Source organism: Bacillus rossius (assembly GCF_032445375.1).
Source record: "Bacillus rossius redtenbacheri isolate Brsri chromosome 4 unlocalized genomic scaffold, Brsri_v3 Brsri_v3_scf4_1, whole genome shotgun sequence".
NCBI classification, from domain to species: domain Eukaryota; kingdom Metazoa; phylum Arthropoda; class Insecta; order Phasmatodea; family Bacillidae; genus Bacillus; species Bacillus rossius.
The window spans coordinates 16476025-16493741 of record NW_026962010.1 but is presented as its reverse complement, the minus strand read 5'-3'; the positions used below and the strand labels follow the sequence as shown (position 1 = coordinate 16493741).

The 17717-nt window shown below is 35.3% G+C and overlaps 1 protein-coding gene across 3 annotated transcripts in view; it reads right to left on the bottom strand.

The window, feature by feature from the left end:
• LOC134541583 (delta(14)-sterol reductase LBR-like) overlaps window positions 1–17313 on the bottom strand; it is a 101272-nt gene extending 83959 nt beyond the window's left edge. For 2 of the 3 annotated variants that reach the window (XM_063385110.1, XM_063385111.1), the window contains exons 1-4: window positions 17177–17312; window positions 12113–12273; window positions 11496–11991; window positions 9188–9660 (exon numbers count right to left, since the gene is read on the bottom strand). In XM_063385110.1, coding sequence (XP_063241180.1) covers window positions 9188–9660; window positions 11496–11991; window positions 12113–12262 — 1119 coding nt within the window. In that variant the 5' untranslated portion in view covers window positions 12263–12273; window positions 17177–17312. Of the gene's footprint in view, window positions 1–9187; window positions 9661–11495; window positions 11992–12112; window positions 12274–17176 lie in introns of all 3 variants that reach the window. The other variant, XM_063385109.1, reaches the window with a different exon arrangement.
• Window positions 17314–17717: the final 404 nt, after the last annotated feature.

Below are 17717 nucleotides of genomic sequence, written 5' to 3'. Positions count from 1 at the left end.
CAGTAATAAAGAGTGCAGTGATAGACGGTTATGGACTGTGTTGGCGAAAGTGAAGGAGAAGTGAACTGCCTTCACAGCTGTAACAAAAAAGAGATAGTAAAGGAGAAGATTCCTGCCACAGCTCCATTAGAGCTCTTTCACCCATCCCTTTTCAAGAAAATTCCCTAAGTTTTATCAGTGTCATCTGTCACACGAGACGACATTTCCAAGGCAGTAAAAATCACAGTGGTTAACTGCGTGTATGTAACACAGTTTAGAAGCAGGGATTGTAAATTTCAACTAAGCTTTTCCAGACCCATGCTGACATTTCAAAAGTCATAAAGAAAAACAGCAGCAGTCAAAACTGGCATAAATAATGCAGTTTAGTGGCAGAGCGTGTAATATTCAACTAAACTTTTCCAGCCCTTGGCCTGGCATAAGATGATTAGGTGATGGTTCTTGGTGTTGGAAGAAGAGATACAAAACATGAACAAATTATTTATTTTTGTAAAAATTCGGGGAAAAAGCAGAAAAAAATTAAAAAAAAACATTTTATCTTCAAAACATTACAATTCATATTAATTTACAAGTTATCACGATCACAATTTTTTCAGGTCCCTAGGTATCACGTATAGGCATATCCAGGGAGGGACAAATGGTCATTTGCCCTCCTCTCCCCACTGTCATTTTTTTTTATTGGAAAATAAAAATAAAAATGAGAATGGCCCTGTAGTTAGAGCAAGAACCCCTGTCATACACTTTTCAACGGAGGGCACAAAAATGGTGTATGATGCGGGAAAGTGTATGAAAAGGGAATGGCAATAATAATTTTTTTTTCCAATCTAGCATACCAGCACAATGTCAGATTAAACATAAATACATATGTGTAAGTAATTGCATTATATTAATGAAAGATATGAATTCATCATTATATATACATATAATAAAACCACCAGAAATGTAAAATACAGTCCATAATCAAGTAAAGCTGACATGAGAAACAGTGGCCTTACAAAATGTTATGAAGTCCTATCTTGGAAGGGGGGAAAAGTCACCAAGCCTAAATTAGAAATTAAAAAAAATAGGCTATTGTAAAAAAAAATCACAAATTTTTGCTTGTTTGTTTAATTTTACAAACAACTTTATGCAACAGAACAATTTTCAATAAAATTTTAACTTGAGAAACGTAAAATACAATACAATCCGATCGTAAGAAAACAATAACAAACGGGTATATTCAGTTCAATGAATGCACAAAATATGAGATCCGTTCCTTGGTCAAGCGCTTGCACACTTTTCATCATTGCTAGTTTGCGCCACTAGTCTCGCTTAATGCTGGCCATAGATGCTACTAGCGAAGTGCACAGTCTTCCTGATACTATCCATATCTATGGCGCGATAAAGTTATTTTCTTACGTTTGCAAAAGTAAACAATGAACGTTTTTTAAAAAGAAAGCATTAAAACGGAGTTTATAAGGCGGAATATAAAAAAAATTTTGTGAGTTTTAGGGCTTTTCCGCTTCGTAAAAACGTATGAAACGGGAAATTAATGATTTTATAACGTATGATCCGGGAAAGTAAACCATTGTAAATATAGTACTTTCGGCGGGACCAAAATTAATCGGCGTATGACACGGGAAAACGTATGAAACGGGAACGTATCATCGAGGTTCTACTGTAATCGTCACAAACAATAAGGGTTGTTTTTCTCGTGTCTTTTGCTCCCTAGGAGTTGTAAGGGTTAGAAGCAAATGAACCTAGGTCAAAAAGAGTTGGTAACTCTCATATTGTGAAGAGAACACCTACATGTTAATTTTTTTCAAAATGGTACAAAAGCAGATGTTTTGAAAAATGCATATAAAAATTAAAAATTCATTCGAAGGCAATATCTAATAATGTGCTACAAGTGATTAGAGCTTAATCAAATTATGTTTGTGTTTATTTAAGATCATTAATAAGGATTTTATTAAAATATACATAAATAAAGGAACTTCATTGTTATATGTACCATGATAAATACATAAGTATTGTTATATGTACCATGATAAATAAGTTATTCATTGACCTAAAAAACAAATAAGTAAATACATAATCACATCCAAACAACCAGCAGACAACTTGTCCTCACAACTCTTCCTAGTTTCAAAGTTTTAGAATTTAGGCCGAATTAAATACAAATAATAAATTATTCATATTCACATTCATTGTCCAGTAATTGGCCATTTTAAAGAGTGTTTGTTAGGTACATTAAACAAGAGTAAAATAGTAAAAATGGCTGGTTAGAAGTTAGGTTAGGTTAGCTTCATTAAAAACACTTAGTAGTGTGGATGGTTGTTTACGTTATGTTTAGGGATGGGTCGATTCCATGTTTCCTCGATTCCGATCCCAGTTCTAGAATTTCGCTCAATTCCAGTTACGATTCCGATTCCATATTGAAATTCCCCATTATTGAAGATTCTGTAATTTTACAGCCTCACAAGTCACTATTAATCTATATTTATTTTATTGTATGTCCAAAGAAAAGTTAAGTTAAATAAGTTTTTCAATTAACTTTAATGCAAAATACTATTATATTTAATTTTTTAAACCTGAGTTTCCCTAAGATGTTTTCGTAACATGCAAAAATAAAATTAAGAAAGTATACAGTGGACAAAACAGTCTACAAATTTTTGTTTAAAAAAATCATCATCTTCACATGTTCACGATCAAGCCTGCTACATTTAACATCACATGTGTTTCCAGCCGTGCTGATAAGTCTTTCACTAAAAACAGTTGAAGAGAGAATGCACAAGTATTTCTTTGCTAGCAACTGCAAAGTTGGAAAGTTTTTTCTTGAATTACATTATTCTGCAACAGACGTGCTAGGTGACACGTTTTCTGCGAAGTAGGTATCACACTCATTTTCAGCTGTTTGCGAGGGAGAGGTTCTTTCAACTTGGCCAAATAAGCTGCTGTGCTGTGACCAAATTTCTGTTGGAATTCCTGATTTTTCACTGGTCTTGGAATGGGAACTTTCCTCAGCCTAAAACATTTGAAATAAAAATTATTTACAAATAGCTGTGTGTGTAAGAATTTATTTAATAAGTTAGAATGTGTGAATAGAAAATATAATTTATCATTACATACTGTGCTTTGAAAAACTTTGTTTGCTTCCACCAGAAGATGTGATTTTGCCATAACCAAATCATCTTTGTCTTTAAATGGCACTTCCTTAAATCTTGGATCGAGTAATGTGGCAATCTGGTAAATAGGGTGCTTGTAAACATCTTCAAAACGAAGTTTTAATGATGCCTGGAGATCATTTTTCATGTCTTGTAAGCCTGAACCTACAGGAGTTGGTTTGCTAAGTTCATAATCAACTATTTGCAGCAATGGGATTACCTAGACAAGTAAAGAAAAACCCAAATTAGAGTCACTTATAAATAGTAGCATAGAGCAATAAAATAAATCAATGGCACCAAGAAATCATACCTCAGAAACACGTGCACTGGCTGAGCTCACTTCCAGTGTCGCAGACTCAAACACTTGTAGAACTGCAATGGCATTGTCCAGTAAATTCCACTGAGCAGCGGTCAGTTCAGTTGGTAGTTTCAGCTCTCCTGCTGCCAGAAGAATTGAGAGCTTTTGTTCTTGCAATCTTTTAAACATGTGGAGTGTCGCATTCCATCTCGTAGCCTCGTCTTGAATTAATCTATGATGTGGAACACCCACTGTTTCCTGACACTTGCGCAGGATTTTGTTGGCTTTCGAAGAATGTTTGAAATTTCCAACAATCCTTCTGCATATTGCAGCCAAATTTGTTATGACTTTGTTAGAGAAAACCCCATTTTTCAAGACAAGTTGAAGGGAATGTGCAAAGCATGAAGTGTGTTGAAACTGTGACATTTCAAGACCTGCTTGTACATTTCTTGCATTGTCAGATACAATAGCAACCTTTTCTCTCAATCCCCATTCTTCCAGTTTTTGTAATGAAATCACAAATATACTCTGCTGTGTGACTTATTTCACTGAAAGGGATGACCTCCAAACACACATGTTGAAGGTTGAAACATGTGTCCATGTAAAGAAGTGTCAAGCTCATGTAATCATCATTCGATGAAGAAGACCACATGTCAGTTGTTACACCAATGAACTCAACCACTTTCAACTGTGAAACTTTATCCTTTACTTTCTCATACATTTCTGGAATGATTTTCTGAGAAAATGTTTTCCTAGTGGGAATTGTGTACCTAGGTTCTAACTTTGAAATCAGTTGGCGAAACCCTTTGTTTTCAACCATACACAAAGGCTGATTGTCCAAGCAAATCATCTCTCCAAGCAGACGGGTGATGTCAGCTGCTCTATGGTCACCGGGCTTAAATTTAATCCTGGCATCAAATATTGCTGGGAGAGTACTTTGTACACATTTAACACTTTTTGGACATGTATTAGATGTTTTTAGGTCTACTAAGTTCATTAGTTACAGCTGTCTGTACACACAGAGAATCAGAACCAGATATTTCAGTTTCACATGTTTGGTCTTGGTGTGATGGTCCAGGGATTGGTATATCAGCTGCTTGGCATAGGTGTGATGGGCCTTGGACTGAAATATCAGGCAGACTGTAGCTAGGCCTAACCACACTCGGATCATCGAATTCAGATGAATCCACTTTGAATTTTTTTGTTGCTGCAGCCGCAAGTAGTTTATGCTGGTTCCGAAAATGTTTCATTAGGTTTGACGTAGTTTTTGAATGACCTCGGGATATTTTAGTTTTGCAGTAGTTACACCTTGCAAATTTCTCATCGTCTTGGCAAACTGTAAAATAGTTCCAAACCTCCGACATTTTTTAATTTGATCAAAACTCACAACAATAATAAATTTCTCATGTAAACAGAAAAACTTGTTGTCTTTTATAGCTCATTGCGTGAGTAGGCGTACAAAAAAAGGCAAAAAAAAAGCTTGTAACGGCAAAAAAGTCCAAGAAGCAATATTCGTAGGCGTGGTGGAAAGATTAAAAAAAAAAGCCCAAATAGACAAAAAATTTATAGGAAACAGTAAATCGTGGTGAAAAAGTTAAGAAACGTATTCCACCGTTTGTGCGGAACTACTTCAGTATTTTCGACAAAAGTGAACAAAACATGGTTACGTTCATTGTTTGGAAACAAAAGTTGAACTGAAAAACATGACCAGAGTAGCCAACTCCAGTTTTGAAAATCTGTCAAATCATTATTAAATGTTTACTAAATCTATGTTAAATACAAAAAGAGGGGGATGGGAATTGGACAATTAAGTAATAATAATGATTTTCCTGCCCTTCCAGTAAAAATTTTGTATGGCTAAATTTCACCGAAAATAGCATAATTCCACTACATTGGCCACTCTGATAATCACTTTTGCGGCAGCCTGCATAAAGGTATCACTAGTGATGCTAGTTACTGGTTGCGTTATGCATTTTTTGATGTAATGGCCACCGTAAGTAAATGTTTTTGTTTGTAATTACCGTGGTAAATCACAACGCTGTTTTACATACGTTACGGCAACATGTTCAGTCATATTAAAGAACCTTTTGCCACTGTTAGGTTCCACAATCATTGACGATTCGAGTGTTTTCATCGTTACTGATGGATCTGACCAGTAGACTTGTTGCTTTGTGGCCTACTTGGGCGTGTACATCGCATGCGCGGCAATCTTTTCATATAATAATTTGAATAAAAATATGCAAACAAAATAAAGAGGAATGGAATATTGCAATTATGTTAGAAATATGGCATGAATTTTTTAATGTACCGGTATTCCTTGATAAGTACCAAGTAAAAACAAAACACTAGTGATGGGCCGAGACTCGAAAATTCGAGTCGAGTCGAGCGAGTAGCATCAGCTCGGCTCGGCTCGGAATTCGAGTTTATTTTACTCGACGGGGCGAAACTCGAAAGGAAATTCGGGTAAAATTCGATGATAAAATATAATAAAATTGAATTACAATAAATTCTTAATATCTCCTAACGTGACTTCGGCCGACACTAAAAATTATGTACGTAAGACCGAAACACGTACTTACAAACAATGACGACAATCGGCCATATTATTTATATTTTAGTTTTACATATAGCCAACTTAACATGTGTGACCACATAGCAAAGAAGACGAACACATTTTTAATAAACAAAACACAAATTAAATTTTATAATCATAATATCGGCAGAAATATTACTTTTTTTTTTTTAGTAAATCCGTGCTACAATCGGCGCAACGTTACAATAATAAATTAACGGTAGCGTTATATTTGTGCGCATGTTTACGACTGATACGCCACCAATCACGAAATGGCATTTAAAAAAACTTTGCTCGACTAATTTTAGGAAGTATAGGTTGGCGAACATGAATTTTTTTTCCGTGTTTGTTTACACTATTACGTTCGGCGAGATTGCGTTTTGTATAATTGTTTGCTATCCAAGTTAAGTGGCAAGTTAAAATTAATTATGAAGTATAAATTATTTTATAAAGTGTAACTATTCCAGAGCTGCCAACCATTACGGATTTTCCGTAATTATTACGGATTTTAACCCCGAATTACGGAATTACGGAACATCGCTAGTTTATTACGGAAACGAGGCTTTGTGCTGCATGGTAACGGAAAAATTTACGTTTCTGCTGTGCGTGTTTCGTGAACGCTGTTTGAATACTTCGCTTGGTTGCTCAAATAACGGAACTAGTAAGTGTGCGCATGTACGATGTACTGTCGAAATAAGTAAATTAATTCTTGTGTTTTCAAATAATAATGGGATGGTATTACGTCCGTTGTACGATACAACTAGTACATATCCTCGGACTTATCGTTTGAAGGCTACTTACATCACGATAATTTTTGTACGGTACTTTGGCTAACCTGTGTTGTATTAATTTATTTCTTGAAAGCCATTTTTTTCATCATAGTGTTTTTGTCCGGTTTTTGTCGTGTCTACAGACGTGAATTTTTTTTTTTTTTTCCGATAGTGTTGTGTTCTTCAGTGCCGGTTGTAGAAATGAAGCGTGTGACAGAATAATGTGCATCTGGGGGAAAAAACACGCAAGACTTCAGAACTTTCCACTTAAATATTCAAAAGAATGGCCATGATTGTCGTTTTCAAATGTTTGGAACGCCACGGTTTTGTAATGTATGCGCGTGTGACTTTTCGATTGCACATGGTGAAAGGGATGACTGTAGACGGCATATTGAATCAAAGAAACATGCAGAACATTTTAAAGCCGTGACTAGCAATAAATCTATACCTTCGTTTTTTCGCTACATCTGAAGAAACGAAAGTAACGAACGCAGTTATTGTTTACAAGTCCTTGTGTTTGTCTTGTTTGTTTACATGACATTTCTTATCGAACCAGGATAAAAGAAGCAAATAAAAAGACAGTTGTTTTAAAGTTTAACTTTGAATACATTGAATTGAAGATTCAAAATATCCAGTAAAATTATTAATATTTCTTACATATTCAGATGATTGTATTGTTCAAATAAATTTTTTTATGTATTAATTTGCATTGTATTCATATTTTTCTTTTTCTTTTGCATATTATTGTCGTTGTTTTATCTTGTGAGTGTGTTATAATGCCCCAGGAAAAATTTATCGTGCATGATTTACGCGTACTTTTTTCATATACCTAATTGCCATTACTGATGGGTGTGATTTGAGGTTGGCAGCTCTGCTATTCAATACAAATACAAAAGCATGTATTGGTTGGAAGTGCCAGCTTGCGATTGGCCGGCAACGTAACGGCGTTAGTGTTGTAGCAATAATCTTTAAATGTATTATATTTGTTATGGGAACGTTTATTGTAATGTTGCGTCAATTTTAGCACGGCCTTACACTTCCCATAAGTGAAAGTTTTCAAAAATGTTCTAATGATTGTGTGAAACCCTAACCTTCGTGCCAACAAGCCTAAATTATATTCAATGTTTTTTATTGACTCGTGAATGCTACAGGCCGCAGCTAACTCGTTCGGTTCAAAATAAGGTAAATATGTAGTTGAGCGGTATTTGCGAAAAAAAAAAATGTTAAAAATATGAAAATACTTTTATTATATGCTCTTTAAATTCCTCTTTTCATTAAAGCCGGCGGATATAAGAAATTCCAAATACTTTAGGAGATATTGAATTTTTTAATTTTCACAGTTGGGCGATATTTGTTAAATAAAATTTAAAAATTCCGAAAATACTTTTATTCTATGCTCTATACCTCAATTATTGAATTGTATTATATCAGTTAAGAATTTAACCTAAATGAATTATTTGTATTAATACTTGTATTTTAAATATATTTGATTAAGTGGGCCATGATATAACAAGACAACCATCTAAGGACTCTTAGCAATAAAGTGCAAATATTTAAGCTCGACTTAAGTGTCAAAGATTCAAATAAAAATTCAGACTCGAATGGACTAGACTTGAATTTATGATCTACAAACTCGACTCGAATCGACTCGAACTAATTATTGTAAAATTCGACTCGACTCGACTTAAAAATTTGCAGGTTCGTACATCTCTACAAAACACAAAATTTTCGTAGGCCTCATAGTAAAATACTAAGCCGATTCTTGAAAATGAATCGACGATCCCGATTCGTAGCAGAATCGGCAAAATCGTGGAATCGGAGAATCGGTAAGACCCATCCCTAGTTATGTTACCTATTTTAGACCTTTTTAAGTTGTGTCACACCAAGCATTCTGACAAATGGCAAGGATTAATTTTTATGAATATCTGCTTGAGTTCACACCTGCTGCTGTAAAAGACTAGCTTTGGCTCATACATTAGCATAATAGAAAAAAAATAGGAGAAAAATAATCTCTGCATTAATTAACAGTGTAGTTTGTAATGTAGAAGACTAAAAGTTTTTCATCAAGAGATTTTTTTACATTTTGTTACGTGTGAAATCACGCATCACCGAATACCCAAATTTTTACGATTGTGTTGCATTTGAAAAAAATTATGGCGGGTGAAAACTAAAGTGAGAAAACAACCCTGCACCAGGCATGTGTAATCTCTTCTCATCCTTTGCAAAAGATAAAGTGATAAAACAGCAACGGTCATAAATGGCAAAAGTGGAAGAAGAAGAAAAAAATGGCATAGACTACCCGATTCTGGACGCACACTACTAACAGAATTACGAGAATGAAATAATCAAGGAACTGACTTATAACTACAAGTATACACAGACAACAGAGGACAGCGAAGTGCCTGACCTCCCTCACGACGGACCGGCGCACCGACCCCCGGAGGCTGGCGGAGGACCGGGCCGCCGGGTCCAGGCTCCACTGCCGCGGCCGCTCCTCCGGGGGCAGGCTGCTCCTCAGCACCGACGACTCCCGTATCGAGTGCAGCAGGTCCATCGCAGACGGCACGTCCGAGGGCTCGGCGGCGGGCCGACCCTCCACCATCTCCTCCGCCAGCTCCTTCACCACCGACCTGGTGACCACTCGCTCGTCGTCCCCGCTCAGGTCGTCGTCGCTGAAGGAGCCGTTGAGCACCGGCCGCGAGGGGACCGGCGTGGAGGTGACCGGGACTGGCGTGCTTCGCGACGGGACTGGCGCGGGCACGGCAGCGGCGCGCAGCGAGCGCCGGGCCGACACTTGCGACAAGAACGACGTCTTCACCGAGCTGAACTCGTAGCTCGACTCGCTCCGCGACGGAGGGCTCGTCAGCTTCTCGGATAACTCTGCGACACAAGTGCAGTCACCAATTGGAATATGAATGTTGTATTTTCACCAGGTACTGCCAAAAATAAAACAATGATCATTCACTGATAAGCACAAATGGTTGGACCAGATTGTGCTGCCAGGTAAAGAATAAATACAATAAAAGGGCTAGGGCATTTAAACTTAATACTATTGTAAGATTTTATACAGAAAACTAAGTTCTAAGGGAAGTAGTCTTGATTATTCTGTCATAACAATACTGATGATGTCTCCAAGATGATGTCACTCATATCATAACCACCCCTACATTCTAACGGTAGAAACGCAAGAATATAGGGGTTTTGAGCGGGGAACAACAAACACAATATTTTTCACGTATTTCATTGTTTGAAGGCTATGCTTTCTCTGTATCGTAAACTAGACTAGACCGTTGTCGTCTATTTTGTGATACAGATATTTCATTATCAACAAAATTATATCTATAGATGTTACAACTTAAGGTGGTATCGTGAAATATAACACCGTGCTCTATTACAAAATTTCATGATTTGGAAAAATAGAAGTTGTGAAAAATTTTTATATTTTCAGAAATAAATTACGGTATCGCAAAATAGACTAGACCAAGTGGAACTGTAGTCTACTTCACAATACCGAGAAAATATTCCTTCCAAACGCCTCACTTTCACAAAATTAAATACTAGTATTCTCGATACCGAGAAATATTGATCTCTAAATTTCTCTATTTCACATAATGAAATGCCAAAATCTAAAACCAAACTACACCGGGTATATTTTCATTCTTCATTACGACACCCTAAACCCAAAATATACTAGAATGAAATACGTGAACAATTCTGCATCCCACAGTTCTCTCGCCGTGAACATTTTCCCTCGCTTATACCGTTAAAATGTAACATAACAATAGCGTAACCGACTTTTATCACATGTTACACTGTTCCGTCCAGTCCACTTATCAAAGTATTTATTATATAGCTAACTGAACCAAATATTCATTTCGTTTTCATTACCTGAATGAGTCCTAGCCCAAACCTATTACCATTCACGTATCACCTATTTCTTAGATCAACACCTTCTTCTTCAAACATACTCACGATTGTACATATCAGACTTACCTACCTCTTTTTGGACATATTGTAGTCCCCACATTACAAACAATCCTTCTAACAACAAAACAATAATCTCCAGTTATATCAACTCAATAATTTGCATTACTAACACACTACAATCAGAATACCTCCCATTTCTACCAAATATAATACTTCCAATCACTTTTTTCTACCTCTATGCCCTACTAATGACGTCATTAAATATAAAAAAAAAATAACAGAAAACTGGTTTAATTACCAGATTGCAGAAGTGCAAGAATAACCATTAGCTAGTACGAGGAGAAGAGTGAAGAGGGAGAAAGGTGACCATAGAAGAGGCCTATACGTAGGCTGGTAAGGCTGTTCAAGTAGTTGAAACAGAGCAAAGCACATCTTAGAGGTGAAAATAAATGAGCTGGAGCAGCATTGATAACATTCATAAGGTTCATAAAGGTAAAAGTATGATTCTATGTCACACAGTTGTGAACTATAGCTTACTCCTAACCAATTGAGTATCGACTTGTTTTCTTAAATTTGAGTGATGCAGGGGGTTGAGACTGTACCCATGACTCTCATCACAAGAGGTTCCGAGAAAGTATTGTAGCTTAAATGAGTTGGATGCCCTTCCCAATAGGCACAGTGACCATTATAAGATTGAAAATTAATCAATGACTGTCACTGATACTTGAAAATCAATGATTGGGTACACATCACCCAGTACATAAAATACAACACAAACACAGTCATACCTTTTTTTTGATCCTCCAGACGAGTGATGGCTACAATAAAAGGTGATTTTGTCTCTCTACCCATTTCCATGGATAACTCTGCTGAAGGCTGAGTGAACGTCTTGCGAACATTAGTTTCTGAAGAAACCTCAGTAAGGTTTGTACGCAAGTTTGAGCCTTTTGGACGGCCAGGAGAGCGAAAACTCTTCGGGGTTTCCCTGCCTGAGCGGCTCGGCGAATGCTGAGCCCTGCTTACGGTGCGTGATGGGGAGCGCTCCGCCGAGGGCTTTCGGACAGAACGTTCGGTTGAAGGTTTACGTAAGGAACGCTCAGTTGAAGATTTGCGTAGCGAACGCTCAGTTGAAGATTTACGTGATGTACGTTCAGTTGAAGATCTGCGTGTTGTTCGCTCTGTTGAAGATTTACGAGCTGAGCGTTCTACAGACGATTTACGGCTTGGTGAATGATCTGACGTGCTATTAGACGACCCTTTACTAGGAGACCCAGGATATTCTTTCTGTGAACAAAAAAATTAATTTTGCATGTAATGATCAATTTGTGTGATCTATAAGTTCTCATAAAAATTAAAACAAAAGCTTATAAGTCCACATATTATAACATAAGGACCGCACACTTACGTAAATATGTTTAATCAGCACACTGTACGATGTTCCTTCATCAAACTTAACTTTGCACTTGCCGTCGCCAGTTTCAAGAACTGTTCCCAAGAAGTACTTGTTTGAACCTGGCCATTTCGCTCTCACTCTATCACCTTTCTTGAAAGTCATGATACTAACACCTGTAAACCATGTACACATAAGTAATTAACAAAACAATAAGAAATTAACCAACAAAATCTATTTTATAGAAACAGTTATATTTTTACATCTTAACGTAGCCAACTTCTTTCAAGATAGCTACATGTCATGTAGGTCTCAAAGTGGTTCATTTAATGTTTAGCACTATCAATTTAAGTTGTAGTTGTGCAAAGAAATTTTCCTCATGAAAAGAAATTCTGGGCAAGGGCATTATTTTCTCCTCAAGCATGCCCACAATTTAAAGTATTATTTATTCAATATTTACAGTAATAATTTATTTCATTATGAGTTTTTAAAAATCTAGATTATTTTTATTGTTAACTATTTATTAGTTAAAACTGTATGTATAACAAATTGGATTAAAAAGCAACTATTAAAAAAAGTATTTGTTCCATATCACATATCCTAGTTTATCCCTTGATTATGATGGCATGATCCAGTATGATTTATCTTGTGGTACATGATGCTTGTTTTTATTTAGAAAATTGACATATTCTGGAGATAACAAAAATATTGCAATACAAAAAATGTTAGGAAGTAAAAAAAAAAATTTTGTATTTTTATTTGATCTGATAATACAATCATTATTCATTATATCATAATTTTTATTGTATCCAGGTTCCTTCAATGTACTAAATTAAAACAGAAAGCATCATGTACCATAGGATCAATGTATTCAGGATCATGCCATTAGGATCAAGGGATAGACTTGGATAAACAATAAGAAAATTATATCGTAAAAATTAATTAAAAGCTTTAAAAAAACTGTGAGTTTATTAAACAACAGAATAAGTTTCAAGATACTAAGTAATGTATCATGGAAAAATAAGTTATCCAAAGTGATACACTTAACAATACACTTAACCTTACAAACAATGCCGAAATGAATGATTGCACAAAAAAAACCACCAACACATTCACCCTCACAACTATTCATACTATGCCCGGCAGATATCTTGGCGTCTGAGCTCCCTAGTCCTGTCTGGGGGGAGGGGAGGGCGAAGAGGAAGCAATACCCTATTGTCAAGGTCAGCGGCCAGGTTTGTACTAGCAGAACAGAATACATTCGGCGCGTGACTTCCTACACTACGTAAGTTTGTATTCACGTCCGTGGGGGCCCCAGGGCGGTAAGGCCTTTTGGCTAAGAGCACTGGGTTACCAAACCAAAAGTTAGAAATCCTATGAATTGTACTTGTATTACATAAGTGTAACATTGTGTAAATTGCAGTGGTTGTGCTCAAATATTTGTACTCATATGTCAGGAAAAGAAACAAACTATTATCTAAACCTGCAACGTTTTACTTTTTCCCATTAAATATACTTACGGTGTCTGCTAATTATAATGCTAACCAAAATTAATTGAAATGTTAACTCAGTAACTAGCGAAAACCAGACACGATTTATTTTGGAAAACTAGGTCACTTAGTATGTAAAATAAATTTAAAACTATGCTTCTCAATTCATTGTGTTCTCAAAGTTAATTAAAACAAAAGTCTTACAAGAAAAAGCAAACGACCAAAACATTACACAATTGTAGCTCTCCGCGCGAAAGCTATCTCACAGTTGATGACGCAGGAGCCAGTCTAGCCCTTATCGTTCTCCGGTTTCCGTACCTAAAAGGTTCAATTTAGCGCTGGATGTACATTTAAGTAAACATGGAGCTTGTTATGTTATATTTGCTGCTTTAACTTCATGTCAGTCGTTTAGGAAACACCTGACTACCAACGTCAATGGCATTTAAAAAATGCTGGTGTATGTGTGGCTTTATATTTTAATGCACCTATAATCAATTATTTATTATAAATGTAAATACAATTTGCATTGTACTTCCACTTTAGAATGCATACTATAACCTTCAAAACCTCATATATATTATATGATTTGTTTAATGTAAGTATGAAGTTCTCTTTCCATAATAATTGATTGTATTAGGTGACGAAAAACTAAATTAAGTTAAAATTAATTACTATTATTACTATTCTTATTACTTTCTCTACGTACTCCCGTTTTTCCCGTTCTGTTATTTCGTCAACGCTTCATACTCATCATTTCTCCACAATAGGCTATCAAGACCTTACTTGTTAATAGCCGCCCAACTCACACACACCCTAACTGCCCAAATATTTTACTCCACTATACACTACGTAACAATAACATAGTAAAGATATATTTCCATTGTTTATTAAATACTTAAAATATCTGTTTTTTCCTGGCGTAGTCTGTGGGTCAGGTGGTTGTTCTTTGCTGACTTTACGAATCCTGACTATGGACCGTTCACTCACACCCGTGTACTTCGCTGCTCTTGCTGTCTGTCTCTGTAAAGGCTCGAGCAGACATTTATTTTTCGCTTCTTCATCACAAAACTGCATCACGGTTTTTATTATTTCCCGCTCTCCGCTATGTATCACTTTACCGCGCCTCTGCGAGCTGCCACCTTCGCCTTCCATTTTCAGGTATACACTGAAGGGCGATATTTTCCTAACAGATACTACACAGCTCTCGGCTACGTGTCGCCTGCTTACCCCCTCCACTTTCTCCGGTCCCGCTGTCCCCGCACCCCCGCGCTGAGACACGCCAAGATAACTGCCGGCCACAGTAGAGAGATAAGTTAACATTTTAGTTTAAAATATACCAATATTACTTATAGATTGCAAGCACTAATGGTTCTTAATTAAATTTTTTTAAAAGCATATGTAAAAGATTTAACTAAAAAATGACTAGAACTTGATGATTGAAGTTGTGTATTGCATTCATTGCTGATTTATTTTTCAGAAAGCCAGACTGATTACTGATTATTGTATACTAGTTAGTTGCAAGATGCCTAAGACACCCATTGAAAAATTATGAATAGGCCTATAACAAACAATTTAATATACATACACAAAATATTTATTAAAATTTCAAATTATCTTAATATTGTGCAAATGAAAACTATTTCTGATATACTTAGAGAAAAATTATTTGAAAAAAAATTATTTTAAATGAAGAGAACCTCTTGAAAATCTACATTGCATGTGAATTGTCTCATTCAATCTTTAATTAATTAAAACAAAATACTCACATAATCAAAGTTGATTTTCAGCGATAAATAGAATTATTTACTTAATTTGCGAGGTTAATTATTCAAATTACAAAAGTAAAAGAATGATTAAAATCTCACAAATTAAATAAAAATAAAAGCTCTTCATTTCTAATGCCAACTTTTGGTAAAAAAAATTCAAATGCACTTCTTAAAAGATATAAAAAATATTATGAAAGTGTTCCTGTGTGTAAAACAGCAAGTGCGGCTACCTGCAGAGTGCTGGCCTCAGACTCCTGGTGGGAGACTTCACGTCGCACTCTGGCATTCTGCAGGTAGTCGCTATCACACAGCATTACGCGATCATTAAGGCAGTGATGAGCGTAACTATTATTATACATATTCTGCTACAAAGCACTTTTTTAATTATTTTTGCAATAATGGGTAGGTAATAAGTTACTGGTAAAACATTTTGACCTTTTTTTATAGAAGTATTTTTGCTAGTTCTCAAGCCATCTGTAAATGTTTATTCTAAAAAAAATTCATAATTAGGGCTGATAATGGCATAGTAATGTGATGGACAGCAATTTTTCATAATTATTGAGTATGTCATACACACATGACAAATGTTTGTTTTCAAACCTTTTTTTTTAATACTACTTTCACCATGGTGGCATGTGAAAGGTATTATTTTAAGGCAAGCAACTGCAATTCCCATAATTTTTTGAATATGCCGTACACATGACAAATTTTTGTATTTTTTTTTTTCTCTTTTATTACTTTTCACCAATGAAGCATGTCAATAAATAGTTTTACTTCAAGAGTATCAGGTACTTGTCAGACCATAAATAAAGTTATTTATTGTCTGAAAAGCTCAGTTCTGTCATTATTAGAAAGTTTTATTTAGTGAGTTAGCTAAAGAAAGATTATTTTGATTAATTGCTACACTTGTGATTGGGCTTCTGCCTAGTGGCAAGGTGTCCCCCACCCCTACTAGCCCAATTTCTAAAGCCTCTTCCAGTCCTTTCCTCTTCTCACATCCAGTATCTTTTCATCAATCTTACTCCACTCCCTACCAAGCAATCAGCTTTTTTTTATTTGTCTATTTATTTATTTACTTCATTTTATTCTTTGCCAGTTTCAGGACACTCCAAAAGACTCCATTTAATTCTTATAATACTGGTCCAATCTAATAGTCTCATTGTATTTTATTTAGTAAAAGTTAGAACCTACATAAAAACTTTGTAAAATTTAATGTCAGTTAATATTTAAAAATGTTTATGTTTATAAATGTAACCGTATATATTAAAGATACATACAAACACACCAAGTTTCATTATCTAAAATATATAAAAACATTTTTTTTATTCATATATGTAGGCCTACATGTATTTTTAATATTTTGATATTCTTCCACTTAAATGTGTTTGAATCACCTTAATTGTCTCCAAGGGTCAGCAAATTAGTACAAATAATTTTCTTTATTGGCTTAATCACAGAAAACGCAAGTTCTATCAACAGGAAAAATTTTGGCGCCTACGTACATTTTCTTCATAACACTTCAAATACAAACTCTGTTTATAAATAAATTAAGAATTTTGAAGCTGATAATTTGAAATAAATTTTATTTCTAATAAGATGTGGGACGTATATAGGATAACATTATCAGTAAAGGGAGTTTACAAGAACGTTACTATTACGTAAAAGTTTGGCGTCATGGTAGACCACGCGGGCTCTAGAGTCAACAGAAAACACAACAAACAGCTAAGTACAAGTTTGCAAACAATATATGGCGGCAAGAACTTTGACAAAACTAAAAGCAGGTTGATATTAGAGTGCAGTAGAATTACTGCCATGTCTCATACCTTCCACAATAAATTACCCTCTTCACAATTAAATTAAACTAAATACACTAGAATGTAGAATCTTTTGACTTGATACGAATGCTCACCACCATAACGGACAAACGAAACTCCCCTGACCTAACGACGATAGTACACGTACTGTGATTCGTGGACATAAATAAATCCCTGCTCTCTATTGGCTAGTATCAATACAAGTCATCAAAACATTACACCGATTACAAAATTCAAAAACGACTTTTTTTCCTAAAGATTTTATTAGGGTTTATTTTAGCATGTTAAAAAATAAGTAATAATCAGTATATTAGTAACATAATATTTTTAATGGAAATTCTAATTACTATAAAAGGATATATGACCTATTATTTCTTTAGTAGTAAACTAGTGGAAGAAGCTTTAATACATTCCACAAGTTTTTTATTTTTTATTTTATTTAGAAATGGCCCAGGTAATACGTACGAGATTTCCTTTCAAAGTAAAGTAAGTAAAATCGAAGCAAAACAAGGCAAATAAAAAAAATTGTTTTAACTGCAACAAGTTACGA